At 38.2% G+C, this 18,528-nt stretch overlaps 1 protein-coding gene across 1 annotated transcript; it reads right to left on the reverse strand.

Moving 5' to 3' along the window:
• Nucleotides 1-215: 215 nt before the first annotated feature.
• On the reverse strand, nucleotides 216-17,811 carry LOC138851846 (lysophospholipid acyltransferase 5-like). Its single transcript, XM_070081346.1, has 4 exons — nucleotides 17,506-17,811; nucleotides 16,848-16,995; nucleotides 13,000-13,148; nucleotides 216-3,021 (listed from the first exon to the last, which is right to left on the reverse strand). Exons 1-4 carry the CDS (start codon nucleotides 17,745-17,747, stop codon nucleotides 2,880-2,882), a joined length of 681 nt encoding a protein of 226 aa, XP_069937447.1. The 5' UTR covers nucleotides 17,748-17,811; the 3' UTR covers nucleotides 216-2,879.
• Between the last annotated feature and the right edge of the window lie 717 nt (nucleotides 17,812-18,528).

Raw genomic sequence — 18,528 nt, forward strand, 5'->3', positions numbered from 1 at the left:
AAGTGTGAGAGATACCAGTAGCACAAGTGTGAGAGATACCAGTAGCACAAGTGTGAGAGATACCAGTAGCACAAGTGTGAGAGATACCAGTAGCACAAGTGTGAGAGATACCAGTAGCACAAGTGTGAGAGATACCAGTAGCACAAGTGTGAGAGATACCAGTAGCACAAGTGTGAGAGATACCAGTAGCACAAGTGTGAGAGATACCAGTAGCACAAGTGTGAGAGATACCAGTAGCACAAGTGTGAGAGATACCAGTAGCACAAGTGTGAGAGATACCAGTAGCACAAGTGTGAGAGATACCAGTAGCACAAGTGTGAGAGATACCAGTAGCACAAGTGTGAGAGATACCAGTAGCATGTGTGAGAGATACCAGTAGCACAAGTGTGAGAGATACCAGTAGCACAAGTGTGAGAGATACCAGTAGCACAAGTGTGAGAGATACCAGTAGCATGTGTGAGAGATACCAGTAGCACAAGTGTGAGAGATACCAGTAGCACAAGTGTGAGAGATACCAGTAGCACAAGTGTGAGATAGTATTAACACATGTAAAAGACAGTGGTAGCACAAAGTGTACACACACATTATTAAAGTAGCAGGTATAATAAAGTAGCAGGTATAATAAAGTAGCAGGTATAACAATGGCAACAATATAGACGAAACAAAAGTGCATAATACACCAAGGACATTTTAATTACAAACATTTCAGTCCTAGGACAAAAATATTTGTAATTAAGATGTCTTAAGTGTATGCAGTTGCATCCTTTTATTCATATATCACTGGAACAAATACTTAACATATATGCATGAAAGGCTTGATAACCCAAGCAGGTAAAACAATAAATACCTGATAGTATATCACATGTTGCCTGAAGTAACAAGAAACTATTTAAGAAACTAACAAATAAATATACAAAACTAATATGATATGTGCCTTCCACATTTGCAGATAGCATGTTAGAGTGACCCTCCTTTTGTATTGAATGACTTCTTGTGTTGCATGATCTTTCTTGTGTACTGTGACCCACCCTACGTGTTGTGACCCTCCTTGTACTGAGTAATCCTCCTTGTACTGAGTGATCCTCCTTGTATTGAGTGATCCTCCTTGTATTGAGTGATCCTCTTTGTACCGAGTGAGCCTCCTTGTATTAAGTGATCCTCCTTGTACTGAGTGATCCTCCTTGTCGAGTGATCCTCGTTGTATTGAGTGATCCTCTTTGTACCGAGTGAGCCTCCTTGTATTAAGTGATCCTCCTTGTACTGAGTGATCCTCCTTGTCGAGTGATCCTCGTTGTATTGAGTGATCCTCGTTGTATTGAGTGATCCTTGTTGTATTGAGTGATCCTTGTTGTATTGAGTGATCTTCCTTGTATTGAGTGATCTTCCTTGTGTCCTGAGAGTGATTCTCTGCAATATTCACTCATGATCTACACATTCCCTGTTCTCTTGGATTTAAACCTGGTTGCCATATATTATAAATGAAGCAAACAATATTTATGCCACTCATTCTTGAATTTTTTTATAAATGCAAAGAAAAATATAAAAAAACTAAAGATAAAATTGAGAAAACATTTTCTACATTACTAACTGGAATTCAGATTCTTCTGACATAAAAAAAAAAATCCTTATGAATATGGTCATTACTGTAGAATAACACCCTGTACAGATATAAAAGTTAACATGCAAGTGTAAGTAGTTACCAAAGTGAATATTAGTTATATATTATATTTACCCTTTCACTGTACAACTAGAACTTATTATTTTCACCAACATTCACCTTGCAGTAAAATGCTGTATTTTAAGTCCTTCTCAAGGCTAGTAAGTACTTGTGCCTCATGCTTGCTTGCTTGCCAGTGTGCACTGAAGCTCAAACTGTCTTCTGCACACACACTTGTTACAGTGAAAAGTTGAGGGAAAGGATGAACTTATTACTGTGAAAATTCAAGACCAAGGATCACCTTATTACTGTGAAAAGTTGAAATAAAAGATGAACCTATTACTGTGAAAAGTTAAGAGGAAAGATGAACTTATTAGTGGTGATTGTAGCAGTATTAGAGGTGGTAGTATAAGTAGAATTATCAGTAGTGGTAGTATTAGATGTACTAGTAGTATTAGATATACTAGTAATAGTACTAGTAGTGACAGTGATAGTACTAGTAGTAACAGTAATAACAGTAGTAGTAGTATAATGGTATATTTACCACAAAATCTCTCATAAAATATTATATTTTTAATTCCAAGTTCTTTATAGAACATTATTACTCCATATTATTGTAACTGTTTTTGTAATTATCTTGTATTACAAGGTACCATAATGCCTGACATTACATCAAAACAAACATGTCATTCTCTTCTAAACACCTCATTAACTAATCAGACTAATCCAACTTGCTCATGAAAACAGGTAGTAGATCACATCCTAAAAATCATTTAAGTATAAATATCTTCACACTTGTGCAAGTAGCACTGCAGACTGCATCCCTCCTTAATAAATAAAGCACACTTCACATCCTTCAGATGTACTCAATAATGATAATTCTTCTACATTTCTTACAATATACAGCTGTTACATTACCTTTAAAGAATACAGACATGCTGAGCCAGTTGTTCATACAGGCACTGCTCTTGGCTACTGAGAGCTAGCTTAACACTAAATACACACACACACACACACACACACACACACACACACACACACACACACACACACACACACACACACACACACACACACACACACACACACACACAGTTTTTACAAATATTTTGTCCCAGCTCTTAAAATGCCTTTAAGATGCATGTTAACTCTCCTACCTCAAAACGGCTACTAACAGATAAAGTTTTTCCCATGGATTTTTTTATTTGCATAATCATTGTAGCTAATTTTGTTTACCTTTATCAACTTTCACTCTCTCCCCACCAATGGTTTTTATTAATGCTTTAACTACAGGAGCATAAAGAGGCCAACAAGCAAACACCACATGTCCTGAGAAGTACAACGAAACGTACAAGTTCCACCACCTGAAAAATATCCAAGAAGAAGTAGTAAGTGACAAATAAATGCCTCAGTGTGTGTGTGTATATGTAGTGTGTGTGTGTAGTGTGTGTGTAGTGTGTGTGTGTGTAGTGTGTGTGTGTGTGTAGTGTGTGTGTGTGTAGTGTGTGTGTGTGTAGTGTGTGTGTGTAGTGTGTGTGTGTAGTGTGTGTGTGTGTGTAGTGTGTGTGTGTAGTGTGTGTGTGTAGTGTGTGTGTATATGTAGTGTGTGTGTGTAGTGTGTGTGTAGTGTGTGTGTGTGTAGTGTGTGTGTGTGTAGTGTGTGTGTGTGTGTAGTGTGTGTGTGTGTAGTGTGTGTGTGTGTAGTGTGTGTGTGTGTAGTGTGTGTGTGTGTGTAGTGTGTGTGTGTAGTGTGTGTGTGTAGTGTGTGTGTGTAGTGTGTGTGTGTAGTGTGTGTGTGTAGTGTGTGTGTGTAGTGTGTGTGTGTAGTGTGTGTGTGTAGTGTGTGTGTGTAGTGTGTGTGTGTAGTGTGTGTGTGTAGTGTGTGTGTGTAGTGTGTGTGTGTAGTGTGTGTGTGTAGTGTGTGTGTGTAGTGTGTGTGTGTAGTGTGTGTGTGTAGTGTGTGTGTGTAGTGTATGTGTGTAGTGTGTGTGTGTAGTGTGTGTGTGTAGTGTGTGTGTGTAGTGTGTGTGTGTAGTGTGTGTGTGTAGTGTGTGTGTAGTGTGTGTAGTAGGTAGGTAGTAGGTTGGTAGACAGCAACCACCCAGGGAGGTACTACCGTCCTGCCAAGTGAGTGTAAAACTGAAGCCTGTAATTGTTTTACATGATGGTAGGATTGCTGGTGTCTTTTGTCTGTCTCATAAATATGCAAGATTGCAGGTATGTCTTGCTACTTCTACTTACACTTAGGTCACACTACACATACATGTACAAGCATATATACACACCCCTCTGGGTTTTCTTCTATTTTCTTTTTAGTTCTTGTTCTTGCTTATTTCCTCTTATCTCCATTGTGAAGTGGAACAGAATTCTTCCTCCGTAAACCGTGTCATAAGAGGAGACTAAAATGCCGGGAGCAAGGGGCTAGTAACCCCTTCTCCTGTATGTATTATTAAATGTAAAAGGAGAAACTTTCATTTTTCCTTTTGGGCCACCCCGCCTCAGTGGGATATGGCTGGTGTGTTGAAAGAAAGATATATACAGCCTCTTCTCACTTAGTGATGTACTCGTTTACTAATGACTCAGACATACAACAGGCTCTCTTACCAGTATGCATACCTAAATAATGTATACAGTAGGGCCCCGCTTTATGGCGTTTTGCTTTACGGCACTCCGCTAATACTGTCATTTCAAATTATGACCGAAACGCGCTATATGACGCCCCCCACCTGACTTTCTAATATGGTCACCATGCCCCACCCTGTTTGTTTACATTCTCTGTGAGCTCAGTAAGCACTAAGTCTCTCCATTTTGTCTGGAAACTCCAAAATTTCAAGTGTTTTTAAAAGTTATTTCGTATTTTATATATACTCTGATAATTATACTTATGTATACCTGTATCTAAATAAACTTACATACTGTGCTGGCATGCAGGTTCACATTAAAATCAGTAAGAGTGTCTTATGTCTCGAGGTGTCATATTAGTAATGATAATCCCAAACCATACCCCGGCCGGGATTGAACCCGCGGTCAGAGAGTCTCAAAACTCCAGACCGTCGCGTTAGCCACTAGACCAGTCTCACTTAAATTTCGTATATTACGTTAATATACACATTTTCATTAATCCATCTATATTTTTTCAAAATTATATAATAAACACGATGCATAACATATAAATATGATAAATACACCCCACAGTAGAATAAATAAACGTAAATATGAGATGTGGTAGCAGACGACTTGCACAAGTGACGCCAGAGAAATGATGATAATAATAATAATAATAATAATAATAATAATAATAATAATCACCGAGTCTCATAAAATGTCGTATATTACGTTAATATACACATTTTCATTAATCCATCCATGATATTTTTTTCAAAATTATATAATAAACACGATACATAACATATAAAGATGATAAATACACCCCACAATAGAATAAATAAACATGAATATGAGATGTGGTAGCCAGATAACTTGTACAAGTGATGGCCAGAATAATATTTTCTCTAGTCTAACATAAGAGAAAATGTGTTACTGGGGGTAACTGTAGAAAATTATTCCTTTCGTATGTATGTAAGTTTATTTGGGTATACACAAATACAGTTACATAGATTATCATACATAACAGCATATGTGTAGAGAACCTAGGATAACCCAAAAAAGTCAGTGACTTATTTCCATTGCCCTCACTCAGAGCGTCATTTCTTCTCAAAATGGTGTTACATGAGACTGGGAGTGTTCTTCTTTATTTATTCTACCGTATCAATGTAGAGACAACTTGTACACAATGTAACTTGTACACAAACCAGACGTGTACACTTTGTTTACAAAACTTACCTTCGCCTGGTTTGTTTACATAACTCTGCGCCTGTCCTCTCTCATGCACTCATTCTTTCTCTCTCTCATTTATTCGTTTTATCTCATTTACTTACTCCTGATCCTACATTAAGACTACAGATATTTTAAGGTAAGTAATGAGTGAACTGTATATACATTTTATCACTCTGGGATGCTTAAATATCATAGAAAAGTATGTCTGGGTGGAATGGCCTGGTATGGTAGCCCGGCTGGCTACCATACATACCACACTTGATTTTTTACAATAAATACTACTCATCTCACCCTAGATTAAGACTACAAATATTTTAAGGTAAGTAATGAGTAAACTGTATACGCATTTTGTCGCTCTGGAATGCTTAAATGTAACAGAATATTATGTGGCCTGGTATGGTAGCCCGGCTGACTACCATACATACCACACTTGATTTCTTACAATAAATACTACTTGTCTCACCCTAGATTAAGACTATAAATATTTTAAGGTAAGTAATGAGTACACTATGTGTGTATTGTACAGGTCTCCCTCAACATTCGCGTTTTCAACTTTCGCGGGCTTCACACATTCGCAAATTCCCAACCGCCAAATTCCCAGCTGCCAAATCATATTTAAGTTTACCGCCACGAGCCCTTACTATCCTCCCTCCGACCCCTGCAACTGGCAGCCAGCCCTCCCACCACTGTGTGGTGAGTGTTTTGTTTGTTTATTATTTGCTATTAAACTACAGTATAAATAATGTAAACCCATCCATGACTGCATATTGGAATGGCTATTCAGACAGGTATTGGAAGGTGACATCATATGATTACTCTTGAACACAGCAAAGAATCAAACATTTCTGCTACTGCTAATAATAATAATAATAATAATAATAATAATAATAATAATAATAATAATAATAATAATAATAATAATAATAATAATAATAATAGTAAATACAATAGAATTGAAGAAGGAAATTGTACTAAAATACGAGGGTTGAAGCAGTGGTGGAGGAAGTGGTTGACGCATCGTCAGTGTGATAGAGGCAGTGGGTGAGGCAGTGGGTGAGGCAGTGGTAGAGGTGGTGATAGAGGCAGTGATAGAGGCAGTGGGTGAGGCAGTGGGTGAGGCAGTGGGTGAGGCAGTGGGTGAGGCAGTGGTAGAGGCAGTGGGTGAGGCAGTGGTATTTACTAACATATATGTTATAAATAATAATAGTACATGTTAATATTAATAACATTTATAATAATAATAATAATAATAATAATAATAATAATAAATGTTATTCATAATGTACTATTATTATTTATAACATATATGTTAGTAAATATCACTGCCTCTATCACTGCCTCTACCACTGCCTCACCCACTGTCTCACCCACTGCCTCTACCACTGCCTCTACCACTGCCTCACCCACTGTCTCACCCACTGCCTCTACCACTGCCTCAACTGCTGCCTCACCCACTGCCTCTGTAACTGCCTCTACCACTGCCTCTACCACTGCCTCTATAACTGCCTCTACCACTGCCTCTATAACTGCCTCTACCACTGCCTCTATCACTGCCTTTACCACTGCCTCAACCACTCCAGTCACACTCAATCTACAAGCACCAAATACAATGAATAATTGTGAAATGTTTGGAAGAGCAGGGAGACTAATACTCACTCCAGCATAAACAAAGCCACACTGACAATGCGTCAACCACTTCCTCCACCACTGCTTCAACCCTCGTATTTTTGTACAATTTCCTTCTTCAATTCTATCGTATTTATTACTATTGTAAATGTTGCAGTTTAAAAACTGTAGGGTAAAGCACCCTTCTGGCAAGACAGTGATGCAGTGAATGATGGTGAAAGTTTTTCTTTTTCGGGCCACCCTGCCTTGGTGGGAATCGGCCAGTGTAATAATAAAAAAAAATAATAAAAATTATTATTATTATTATTATTATTATTATTATTATTATTATTAGCAGTAGCAGTAGCACAAATGTTTGATTCTTTGCTGTGTTCAAGAGTAAACATATGATGTCACCTTCCAATACCTGTCCGAATAGCCATTCCAATATGCAGTCATAAATGGGTTGACATTATTTATACTGTAGTTTAATAGCAAATAATGAACAAACAAAACACTCACCACACAGTGGTGGGAGGGCTGGCTGCCAGTTGTGGGACGTCAGAGGGAGGGTAGTAGGGACTCGCAGTGGTGGAGGCAGTGGTATTTAATAACATACATGTTATTAAGCCATAACGTATGTATTTAGTACAATTTACGATGTTTTCATGTATTTTATGATTGTTCATGGTTCGACAAGTTAAGGAAGCAGTATTGTATTATATTTCCCTACAATATATTGGGGCACCAAACATTTGCGATTTTTCAACATTCGCGAGGCTCTTGATCCCCTAACCCTCGTGAATGTTGAGGGAGACCTGTATTTTTTTATTGTTTTTTGATGCCTAGTTCTATTGCTAATTTAATATATGTTAGTGTAAACTTGTTATCTAGTATTTGTATGCATTTATAAGTGGAAAAAAAGGGTGTTCCACTTTACAGCGATTTCTGCTTTACGGCGGTAGCCTGGAACCTAACCTGCCGTATAAGTGGGGCCCTACTGTATTAGAGCTGATTTTCTAAGTTCTGTTTATTACAATATACAGTACACTGCTGTATACACATTTAAAAATATACTAAAAATGTTATAAATGGTGCAAAGTAACATTAAAACAATATCAAAGATGGCTGACACAAACCCACTACCATTATACCTTGTTCCTCACTTAGTGACAAATTCGTTTACCGGCGCGTCTTAGGAACGGAACTCCATCGTTACGTGAGGAGAGGCTATATGTAAGAAGATGGACAGTTTGAATGCTTTGAAAATAAATGTTATGGTAAACATTATTAAAGGCACATATGAAATTAAGTTATATATACATTGTGTAATATTTTGTATAATGTATAAACAAATTAATATAAAACAAAACTTTGAGGATACTACTCATTTATTATTATATACAGTGGAACCTCAAATTTCGAACTTAATCTGTTCCAGGAGCTACTTCTAAAGTCGAAAAGTTTGAAAGGTGAAGCAATATTTCCCATAAGAAATAATGGAAATACAATTAATCCATTCCACGAACCCAAAAATATTCACAAAAAAATAAATTTTATAGTATTACATTACAGTTTTACATACACACAACAAATATAGTGTACAATTATTAATAAAATTAAGTAAACATATAAAATAACATTTTTACTTACCTTTATTGAAGATTGGTGAAGGCATCTGGAAGATAGGGAGGAGAGAGGGAAGGGGAATCCCCCTTCATAAGGACTTTAGGTATCAAAGCCCTCTCTGGGGTTACTTCGCTTCTCTGTCTTTTAATGCCACTAGGACCAGCTTGAGAGTCACTGGAACCATGTCTCACAAAATAGCTGTCCACAGTCCTCTGTTTCTGGCAAGCTCAACAAGTCGCACACCACTCTCATATTTCTGTATTATTTCCTTCTTCACATCTATGGTGTTTCTTACTTTCTTTACCACAGGGGTACCACTAGCAAGTTTCTTTGGGCCCATGGTAGCTTATTTCACAGTCACTAAACACAATGAATTAATCGTAAAATGTTTGAATGAGACCGCAGGTTAGTGTTCACTCGAGGATCAACAAAGCCAGACTAGCTCACAGTGCCTACGTGGGGAGGTGGACAGAGCGGGCTGGCAGACAGGTCTGGTACTCGGTGGTTCGAAAGAAGGGGCAAGTTTGATAATAGGGACAAAGTTGGTTCGAAAAAAGCTGTTGATTTTCGAAGAGCTCGATAAGCGATACGTTCGAAATTTGAGGTTCCACTGTATTCCAGCTAAAAGTGCTAGACCCTTAAAGATTATAATACCTGAGAAATGGGATCAATTAGGTTTGATCTGAGTAGGAAAGGATAGATTCTATTCCCTTAACCGGTGTTAAGTCACCCTTCTTAAAGACAAGTTTTGGGTCTATCATGTAATGCTAATAGCAACAAGCACATTCTTAATTCTTATTATATTTAAAGAAGTGCTAAACTAAAAGAGGAGGCAGTTAGGGTAAGATATAAACAACTATTCGAGGATAGATGGGCTAATGAGAGCATAGGCAATGGGGTCGAAGAGATATGGGGTAAGTTTAAAAATGTAGTGTTAGAGTGTTCAGCAGAAGTTTGTGGTTACAGGAAAGTGGGTGCGGGAGGGAAGAGGAGCGATTGGTGGAATGATGATGTAAAGAGAGAAGTAAGGGAGAAAAAGTTAGCATATGAGAAGTTTTTACAAAGTAGAAGTGATGCAAGGAGGGAAGAGTATATGGAGAAAAAGAGAGAGGTTAAGAGAGTGGTGAAGCAATGTAAAAAGAGAGCAAATGAGAGAGTGGGTGAGATGTTATCAACAAATTTTGTTGAAAATAAGAAAAAGTTTTGGAGTGAGATTAACAAGTTAAGGAAGCCTAGAGAACAAATGGATTTGTCAGTTAAAAATAGGAGAGGAGAGTTATTAAATGGAGAGTTAGAGGTATTGGGAAGATGGAGGGAATATTTTGAGGAATTGTTGAATGTCGACGAAGATAGGGAAGCTGTGATTTCATGTATAGGGCAAGAAGGAATAACATCTTGTAGGAGTGAGGAAGAGCCAGTTGTGAGTGTGGGGGAAGTTTGTGAGGCAGTAGGTAAAATGAAAGGAAGTAAGGCAGCTGGGATTGATGGGATAAAGATAGAAATGTTAAAAGCAGGTGGGGATATAGTTTTGGAGTGGTTGGTGCTATTATTTAGTAAATGTATGTAAGAGGGTAAGGTACCTAGGGATTGGCAGAGAGCATGTATAGTTCCTTTGTATAAAGGCAAAGGGGACAAAAGAGAGTGCAAAAATTATAGGGGGATAAGTCTGTTGAGTATACCTGGTAAAGTGTATGGTAGAGTTATTATTGAAAGAATTAAGAGTAAGACGGAGAATAGGATAGCAGATGAACAAGGAGGCTTTAGGAAAGGTAGGGAGTGTGTGGACCAGGTGTTTACAGTGAAACATATAAGTGAACAGTATTTAGACAAGGCTAAAGAGGTTTTTGCGGCATTTATGGATTTGGAAAAGGCGTATGACAGGGTGGATAGGGGGGCAATGTGGCAGATGTTGCAGATGTATGGTATAGGAGGTAGGTTAGTGAAAGCAGTGAAGAGTTTTTACGAGGATAGTGAGGCTCAAGTTAGAGTATGTAGAAAAGAGGGAGATTATTTCCCAGTAAAAGTAGGCCTTAGACAAGGATGTGTGATGTCACCGTATTTGTTCAATATATTTATAGATGGGGTTTTAAGAGAAGTAAATGCGAGGGTCTTGGCAAGAGGTGTGGAGTTAAAAGATAAAGAATCACACATAAAGTGGGAGTTGTCACAGTTGCTCTTTGCTGATGGCACTGTGCTCTTGGGTGATTCTGAAGAGAAGTTGCAGAGGTTGGTGGATGAATTTGGTAGAGTAAGGTTATGAGGAAAACAAAAAGATTAGGTGATGAAAGATTGAATATCAGATTGGAGGGAGAGAGTATGGAGGAGGTGAACGTATTCAGATATTTGGGAGTGGACGTGTCAGCGGATGGGTCTATGAAAGATGAGGTGAATCATAGAATTGATGAGGGAAAAAGAGTGAGTGGTGCACTTAGGAGTCTGTGGAGACAAAGAACTTTGTCCTTGGAGGCAAAGAGGGGAATGTATGAGAGTATAGTTTTACCAACGCTCTTATATGGGTGTGAAGCGTGGGTGATGAATGGTGCAGCGAGGAGAAGGCTGGAGGCAGTGGAGATGTCATGTCTGAGGGCAATGTGTGGTGTGAATATAATGCAGAGAATTCGTAGTTTGGAAGTTAGGAGGAGGTGCGGGATTACCAAAACTGTTGTCCAGAGGGCTGAGGAAGGGTTATTGAGGTGGCTCGGACATGTAGAGAGAATGGAGCGAAACAGAATGACTTCAAGAGTGTATCAGTCTGTAGTGGAAGGAAGGCGGGGTAGGGGTCGGCCTAGGAAAGGTTGGAGGGAGGGGGTAAAGGAGGTTTTGTGTCCGAGGGGCTTGGACTTCCAGCAGGCATGCATGAGCGTGTTTGATAGGAGTGAATGGAGACAAATGGTTTTTAATACTTGACGTGCTGTTGGAGTGTGAGCAAAGTAACATTTATGAAGGGATTCAGGGAAACCGGCAGGCCGGACTTGAGTCCTGGAGATGGGAAGTACAGTGCCTGCACTCTGAAGGAGGGGTGTTAATGTTGCAGTTTAAAAACTGTAGTGTAAAGCACCCTTCTGGCAAGACAGTGATGGAGTGAATGATGGTGAAAGTTTTTCTTTTTCGGGCCACCCTGCCTTGGTGGGAATCGGCCAGTGTGATAATAAAAAAAAAATAATAAATGTAAAAGAAGAAAATTGAAAGTGAATACAGGAAAGAGTAAGGTTATGAGGATAACAAAAAGATTAGGTGATGAAAGATTGGATATCAGATTGGAGGGAGAGAGTATGGAGGAGGTAAATGTATTCAGATATTTGGAAGTGGACGTGTCGGCGGATGGGTCTATGAAAGATGAAGTGAATCATAGAACTGATGAGGGGAAAAGGGTGAGCGGTGCACTTAGGAGTCTGTGGAGACAAAGAACTTTGTCCTTGGAAGCAAAGAGGGGAATGTATGAGAGTATAGTTTTACCAACGCTCCTGTATGGGTGTGAAGCATGGGTGATGAATGTTGCAGTGAGGAGAAGGCTGGAGGCAGTGATGTCATGTCTGAGGGCAATGTGTGGTGTGAATATAATGCATAGAATTCGTAGTTTGGAAGTTAGGAGGAGGTGTGGGATTGCCAAAACTGTTGTCCAGAGGGCTGAGGAAGGGTTGTTGAGGTGGTTTGGACATTTAGAGAGAATGGAGCGAAACAGAATGACTTCAAGAGTGTATCAGTCTGTAGTGGAAGGAAGGCGGGGTAGAGGTCGGCCTAGGAAAGGTTGGAGGGAGGGGGTAAAGGAGGTTTTGTGTGCGAGGGGCTTGGACTTCCAGCAGGCATGCGTGAGCGTGTTTGATAGGAGTGAATGGAGACAAATGGTTTTTAATACTTGACGTGCTGTTGGAGTGTGAGCAAAGTAACATTTATGAAGGGATTCAGGGAAACTGGCAGGCCGGACTTGAGTCCTGGAGATGGGAAGTACAGTCCCTGCACTCTGAAGGAGGGGTGTTAATGTTGCAGTTTAAAAACTGTAGTGTAAAGCACCCTTCTGGCAAGACAGTGATGGAGTGAATGATGGTGAAAGTTTTTCTTTTTCGGGCCACCTTGCCTTGGTGGGAATCGGCCAGTGTGTTAATAATAAAAAATAATAAAAGTGCTAAACCTGTGTGGGTCACCTAGCACCATAGTGGAAGAGGGGTGGACCCATCTTGAATACAGAGTTGAGGGTAAGAGAGTCATATTTGGTGCAATAGGTTAGTTTCACTTAAATCATCACGAAGTCTGAAGTAATAATTCTTGCTTACCTGTGTAGTTTGAGCAAAGCAAAAGGTCCTAAAGAGTAGCCCATGAAAATGATAACATATAACTTCAAGACAACAAATTTGATGTACTTTAATGGACCAGCATTGAGTAACGAGATGATTCGTGGATACTGACTCACATAACTGGCAATCTGAAAACAAAATAGAATTTAAAACAAAAGTCAATGTTTGTTATTCCATCAACATAAAATTATAATTCAATTAAACCTTATTTTTATCAGGATGAAGATTATCTAAAAATAATCTTTATGCAGCTAGTCTTATAGCGATCATCTGTCAGTAATAGCACCTAATTTTATTCAAGTCTGTCCTGCTATTACTAACCATTAACCCTTTGACTGTCGCGGCCGTATATATACGTTTTACGAGGTGCCGTGTTTGACGTATATATACTCATAAATTCTAGCGGCTTCAAATCAAGCAGGAGAAAGCTGGTAGGCCCACATGTGAGAGAATGGGTCTGTGTGGTCAGTGTGCACCATATAAAAAAAATCCTGGAGCACGCAGTGCATAATGAGAAAAAAAAAAACGACCGTTTTTTTAATTAAAATGCCGACTTTGTGGTCTATTTTCGTATAGTGTTTATGGTTGTATTCTCGTTTTCTTGGTCTCATTTGATAGAATGGAAAACATATTACAGAAATAGAGGTGATTTTGATTGATTTTACTATAAAAAGAACCTAGAAATGGAGCTCAAAGTAGGGGAAATGTTTGATTTTTGCCAATGTTCAAAAGTAAACAAATGATGCCATTGTCCAATAAATGTCCAACTAGCCATTCTAATATGCAGTCATGAATGGGTTGATGTTATTTATACAGTTATTACAGCATTGCAGTAGTCTGCATAATAGTAAGTCTAATATTTTTTGTTTGAATAAAAATTCAAAATAGAAAGCAAGAGTAATATCAGAAGGGCCTGGAGACGTGACTGATGAACAAAGAAAACGTTATTTTAGAGCCAGGAATGTCTGCATTGTTCATTCTGGACCTTATTTTGAAATTGTCATATTTTTTAGTTTTCGTGAAATTGGCCAAATTGCAAATTTCTGACCACATTATTAGGTAGTTGAAATCAGTAAATGGGCAGTTTCTTGTATTCAATCGATAGAAAAAATGAAGTTCTAAAGAAATAGCTATGAGTTTGGGCGACTGGAACAATGGAATTAGCCGAAAATAGGGCTCAAAGTGGGCGAAATCGCTGATTTGTAAACAGCGCCGAGGTCGCTAACTTCGCGAGAGCATAATTCCGTCAGTTTTCCATCAAATTTCGTTTTTTTGGTGTCATTACAATCGGGAAAAGATTCTCTATCATTTCATAAGAAAAAATAATTTTTTTTTTTTTAAATTTTGCGACACCAGGAGACACCTCAGGATTGGGGGTTGCGACAGTCAAAGGGTTAACTAAGTACAGGAAAACCCCGCATATAGAGTACCTCGTTTTTGGTGTTCCACATTTTCTTTAGCTATCAACCAGGTCATTTTGTTCTGTGCATTTACCATTTTTCCCTGTTTTCATACAACAGTTGTATAAAGGAAGCGAGACAGGTACCATATTTTAATGTAATTATTGTATGTAGTGTGTATTTATTTTACTTATCTTTTTATACCTAGATGTAATGAGCCTATAGGCAGTAGGATGGTAGACAGCAACTGCCCAGGGAGGTACTGCCATCCTGCCAAGTGATTGTAAAATGCAAGCCTGTAATTGTTTTACATGATGGTAGGACTGCTGGTGTCTTATTTCTGTCTCATAAACATGCAAAATTTCAGATACATCTTGCCACTTCTACTTACACTTAGGTCAAACTACACATGTATGTACAAGCATATACATACACATCCCTCTGGGCTTTCTTCTATTTTCTTATTAGCCCTTATTCTTGTTTATTTCTGCTTATCTTCATGGGGAAGTGGAACAGAATTCTTCCTCCATAAGCCATGTGTGCCTTAATAAGCAACTAAAATGCCAGGAACAAGGGGCTAGTAACTTTAGTTTTTGTTTGGGCAACCCTGCCTTAGTGGAATATGGCCAGTTTGTTGAAAGAAAAGAAGGTACTAAGAATGTGATAAGCGTACTAAGAATGTGATAAGTGTAAACACGTTATCAGGCATTTTAGACGCATTCAATAATGAAAAAGCACTTTTCCCACCGCCGGCAATTTTCGCTTACCATACAGGGTTGAAAACCTAAGAGCCATACAAACAGAACCCTCTTGTATCATTTTCCATCTGGAGTGCATTCCACATAAGTAAAAAAAAGCCTAGGCTTACTTTGGAATAGAGTGAATGGAATGCACACCAAATATTTTTTTTAACCTACTGAGGGTTAGAACCCCTGATCTGAAATTTGCTCTCAGGATTGGGGAATGTAAAAAAATTCTTATGAATTGATGGAGAATCTTTTTCCAAAGGTAATGAAACCAAAAGTACAAAATTTGATGGAAAACTTGCAGAATTACACTCTTGCAAAGTTTGTGGTCTGGTGATATTTATGAATCAGCGATTTTCCCCACTTTGAGCCCTATTTTTGGCCAATTCTATTGTTCCAGTCAACCAAACTCATAGCTATTTCACTTGTATTCCTGCTATTCTAATGCCTGAGTACAAGAAATTGCCGATTTACCTATTTCAACTATCCAATAAAGTGATAAGAAATCACTAATTTGGCCCATTTCACACAAAATTCAAAAACTGCAAATTTAATAATAAATATGTAAGACATTCCTGGCACTAAAAAAACATTTTCTCTGTTCGTCAGTTACATTCTCAGGCTTCTCCTATATTACACTTGCTTTCCGTTTTGAAGTTTTCCGCTATTTTGAATTCAATTTCAAGCTACTTCAATCCTGAAAATAATCAAAACCATCTCTATTTCTGTAATATATCTTCCAAGCTATCACATGAGATCAAGAAACCGAGAATACAACCAGATAAACCATGCAAAGATACGGTGCAAAGTCTGTTTTAAACCAAAAACATGATCACTGTTTTTTTTCCATTATCCACTGCATGCTGCAGGATTTTTCTATATTGTGCACACTTTCCTCATAGATCCCATTCTCTCATATCTAGGCCCAAATTTACTGCTCACAGCTTAAATGAGAGAGCTGAGCTCATCGTGTAGAACAATGGGACCGGCTCAGGCTTCAAAGCCATAGTACAAGGGGACCCACCCCAAAAGGGCTAAGAACCTTTAATCACAGCATCAAGTCAATTTGCAGTAATCTACCTTATTTGTGCAACTTGTTCCTGATGTGATATTGAATTTTCAGCGCTGACTTTCAGTTTAGTAAACACAATAAATGGACTCACTCGAGTATGAAAAACTGTAATGTATCTTTGATATAAGAAATATTCTCACTCTGGATAAACAGAATGTAACCACCATAGTTCAATTTAATTCACTGCTCAAAAACAGGATCCAAAATATCTTTAAAATACCTTTTGATTAAAAGAGCCTTTCTTTCACTAGAATAAAACACTGTTCAGGGAGTTCAGCCTCATTATTTATCCTGCCTACCTGGCTTCATTATTTATCCTGCCTACCCGGCTTCATTATTTATCCTGCCTACCTGGCTTCATTATTTATCCTGCCTACTCGGCTTCATTATTTATCCTGCCTAAACCACTAGGAAAATGAAGGGGAAAAACAAGAAATAATTTCAAAGACAAAACTTTACAATATAATGCAAAAAAGATTATCAATGTCAAAGCACAAAGTGACTTCTTGATTCCTTGAAATATCAGAGTCCAAACATTCCATACTCAACAGTAATCAGCTAAAAAAAAAAGCCCCGTACTTACAAATTAAGAATACGTTACATACTTACATCCCTTTCAAAATTCATGATGACAAACTCCATGAAGAAGCAGGCATAATATCCAGAATGCAGACCATGCCATACTGCCAGGAATATTAGTGCCAGAATTTGAGAGATGTAGCGGTTATTCAGGAATCGCAATCTCTTATAGACGTATCTTCAGAAATGGAGTAATACAATGTAATTATTACAAAGTTCTTCTAAAAAATTATGTACAATAATTAAACAGATGTCGGTCTAAGTCAAGACAAACAACATAATTGTTGATATAATGTCTCAATCTCTCACTATTTACAAAAAGCTTAGAGAGTTCAACAGCAACTGGTTATTAAAGTATGTAAATACAATACCATATATACTCTAACAAATTTTAATAACTTTTTGTCTTTGATTAAATTGAGATACAGAAATTTATTTATTGATGCATAAACATGAATTATACACACATAATATGATCACTATATGTTACACTAAAAGTCTAGTAATTAAGTTTTAAGTTGATTGTACATGTGTAAAATAAGCAAATCTGTGTGAGCCAACTGTTTCCATCACCAAAGAGCATGCAAAAGATAAACTTTGACAAGAGTTACAAATTTAAATGCAATAATTCATAACAAAAGGGGCAAGAAAGTTAATATAAGAAAGCAAGCAAAGAGCACCTACTTACTGGGCTACCCAAGCATTGGTATTAGTGTTGAAGGAAGCAATCATGTGGCCAAAAGTGGTAGCTCCTTCATAGAGCCCAATCTTGACATTAGCACAGCCATTCCACAGACAGTTGCCATTAGCATCCTTACCCGAGTATGAGAGACCTACAAGGGTGGAGGGTGAGCCAGTTACATGGCAGATAACGGGCATACTAGAAGAAATTTTAACAGTTGCACTCGAACAGGTATACAACACTGCCATTTACTGACAGAAAACTGTTAAATGTAAAATTACTGTGGGTAAGATCACAAGAAATGTGATCAGCATGGTGGCCACTGTGGTAATGGCATACAAATACGTATAATAAAGTACAAGATTGAGGGTGGTAAATGAAGACATACACTGACAACATGTGGAGAAATAGGACACAATCTTATAGTGAAATTTTTATCACCCAGGGCTACACTCTTTATCAAGTATACAAATAATACACAGATAACCAGTGTAATAAGACAAGCAAGTACCCCAAGGTAAAGCTACAGAGGGGTCACAGTAGAGGTGAAATACTGTAAGAGGGAAGAGTCAGAGGTAAAAGGTGAGGTCAGGACTGGCAGCCACATCTATAACCTCTTTTATTCTTAAGGCTAGCATGAATGTGGCTGTTGTTAATGATGAAACTATAAAATAAATAATTTTCTTTTAAAAATACATCAGCCATTTCCCACCAAGGCAGGGTGATCCACAAAAGAAGAAACACTTTCATCATCATTCACTCCATCACTGTCTTGCTAGAGGCATGCCTACACAGTTATAAAATGGCAACTTATCAATACCTCTCATTCTGAGTGCAGACACTGTACTTCCCACTTCCATGACTCATGTCCAGCCTGCCGGTTTCCCTGAATCCCTTCATAAATGTTACCTTGCTCACACTCCAACAGTACATCAAGTCTTAAAAACCACTTGTCTCCACTTGCTCTTTTCTAACACGCTAGAACCTAACCAGCTGTATAAGTGGGTCCCTACTGTACTTTTACAGGAT

The sequence above is a fragment of the Cherax quadricarinatus genome, unplaced genomic scaffold (genome assembly GCF_038502225.1).
Source record: "Cherax quadricarinatus isolate ZL_2023a unplaced genomic scaffold, ASM3850222v1 Contig2412, whole genome shotgun sequence".
NCBI lineage: Eukaryota > Metazoa > Arthropoda > Malacostraca > Decapoda > Parastacidae > Cherax > Cherax quadricarinatus.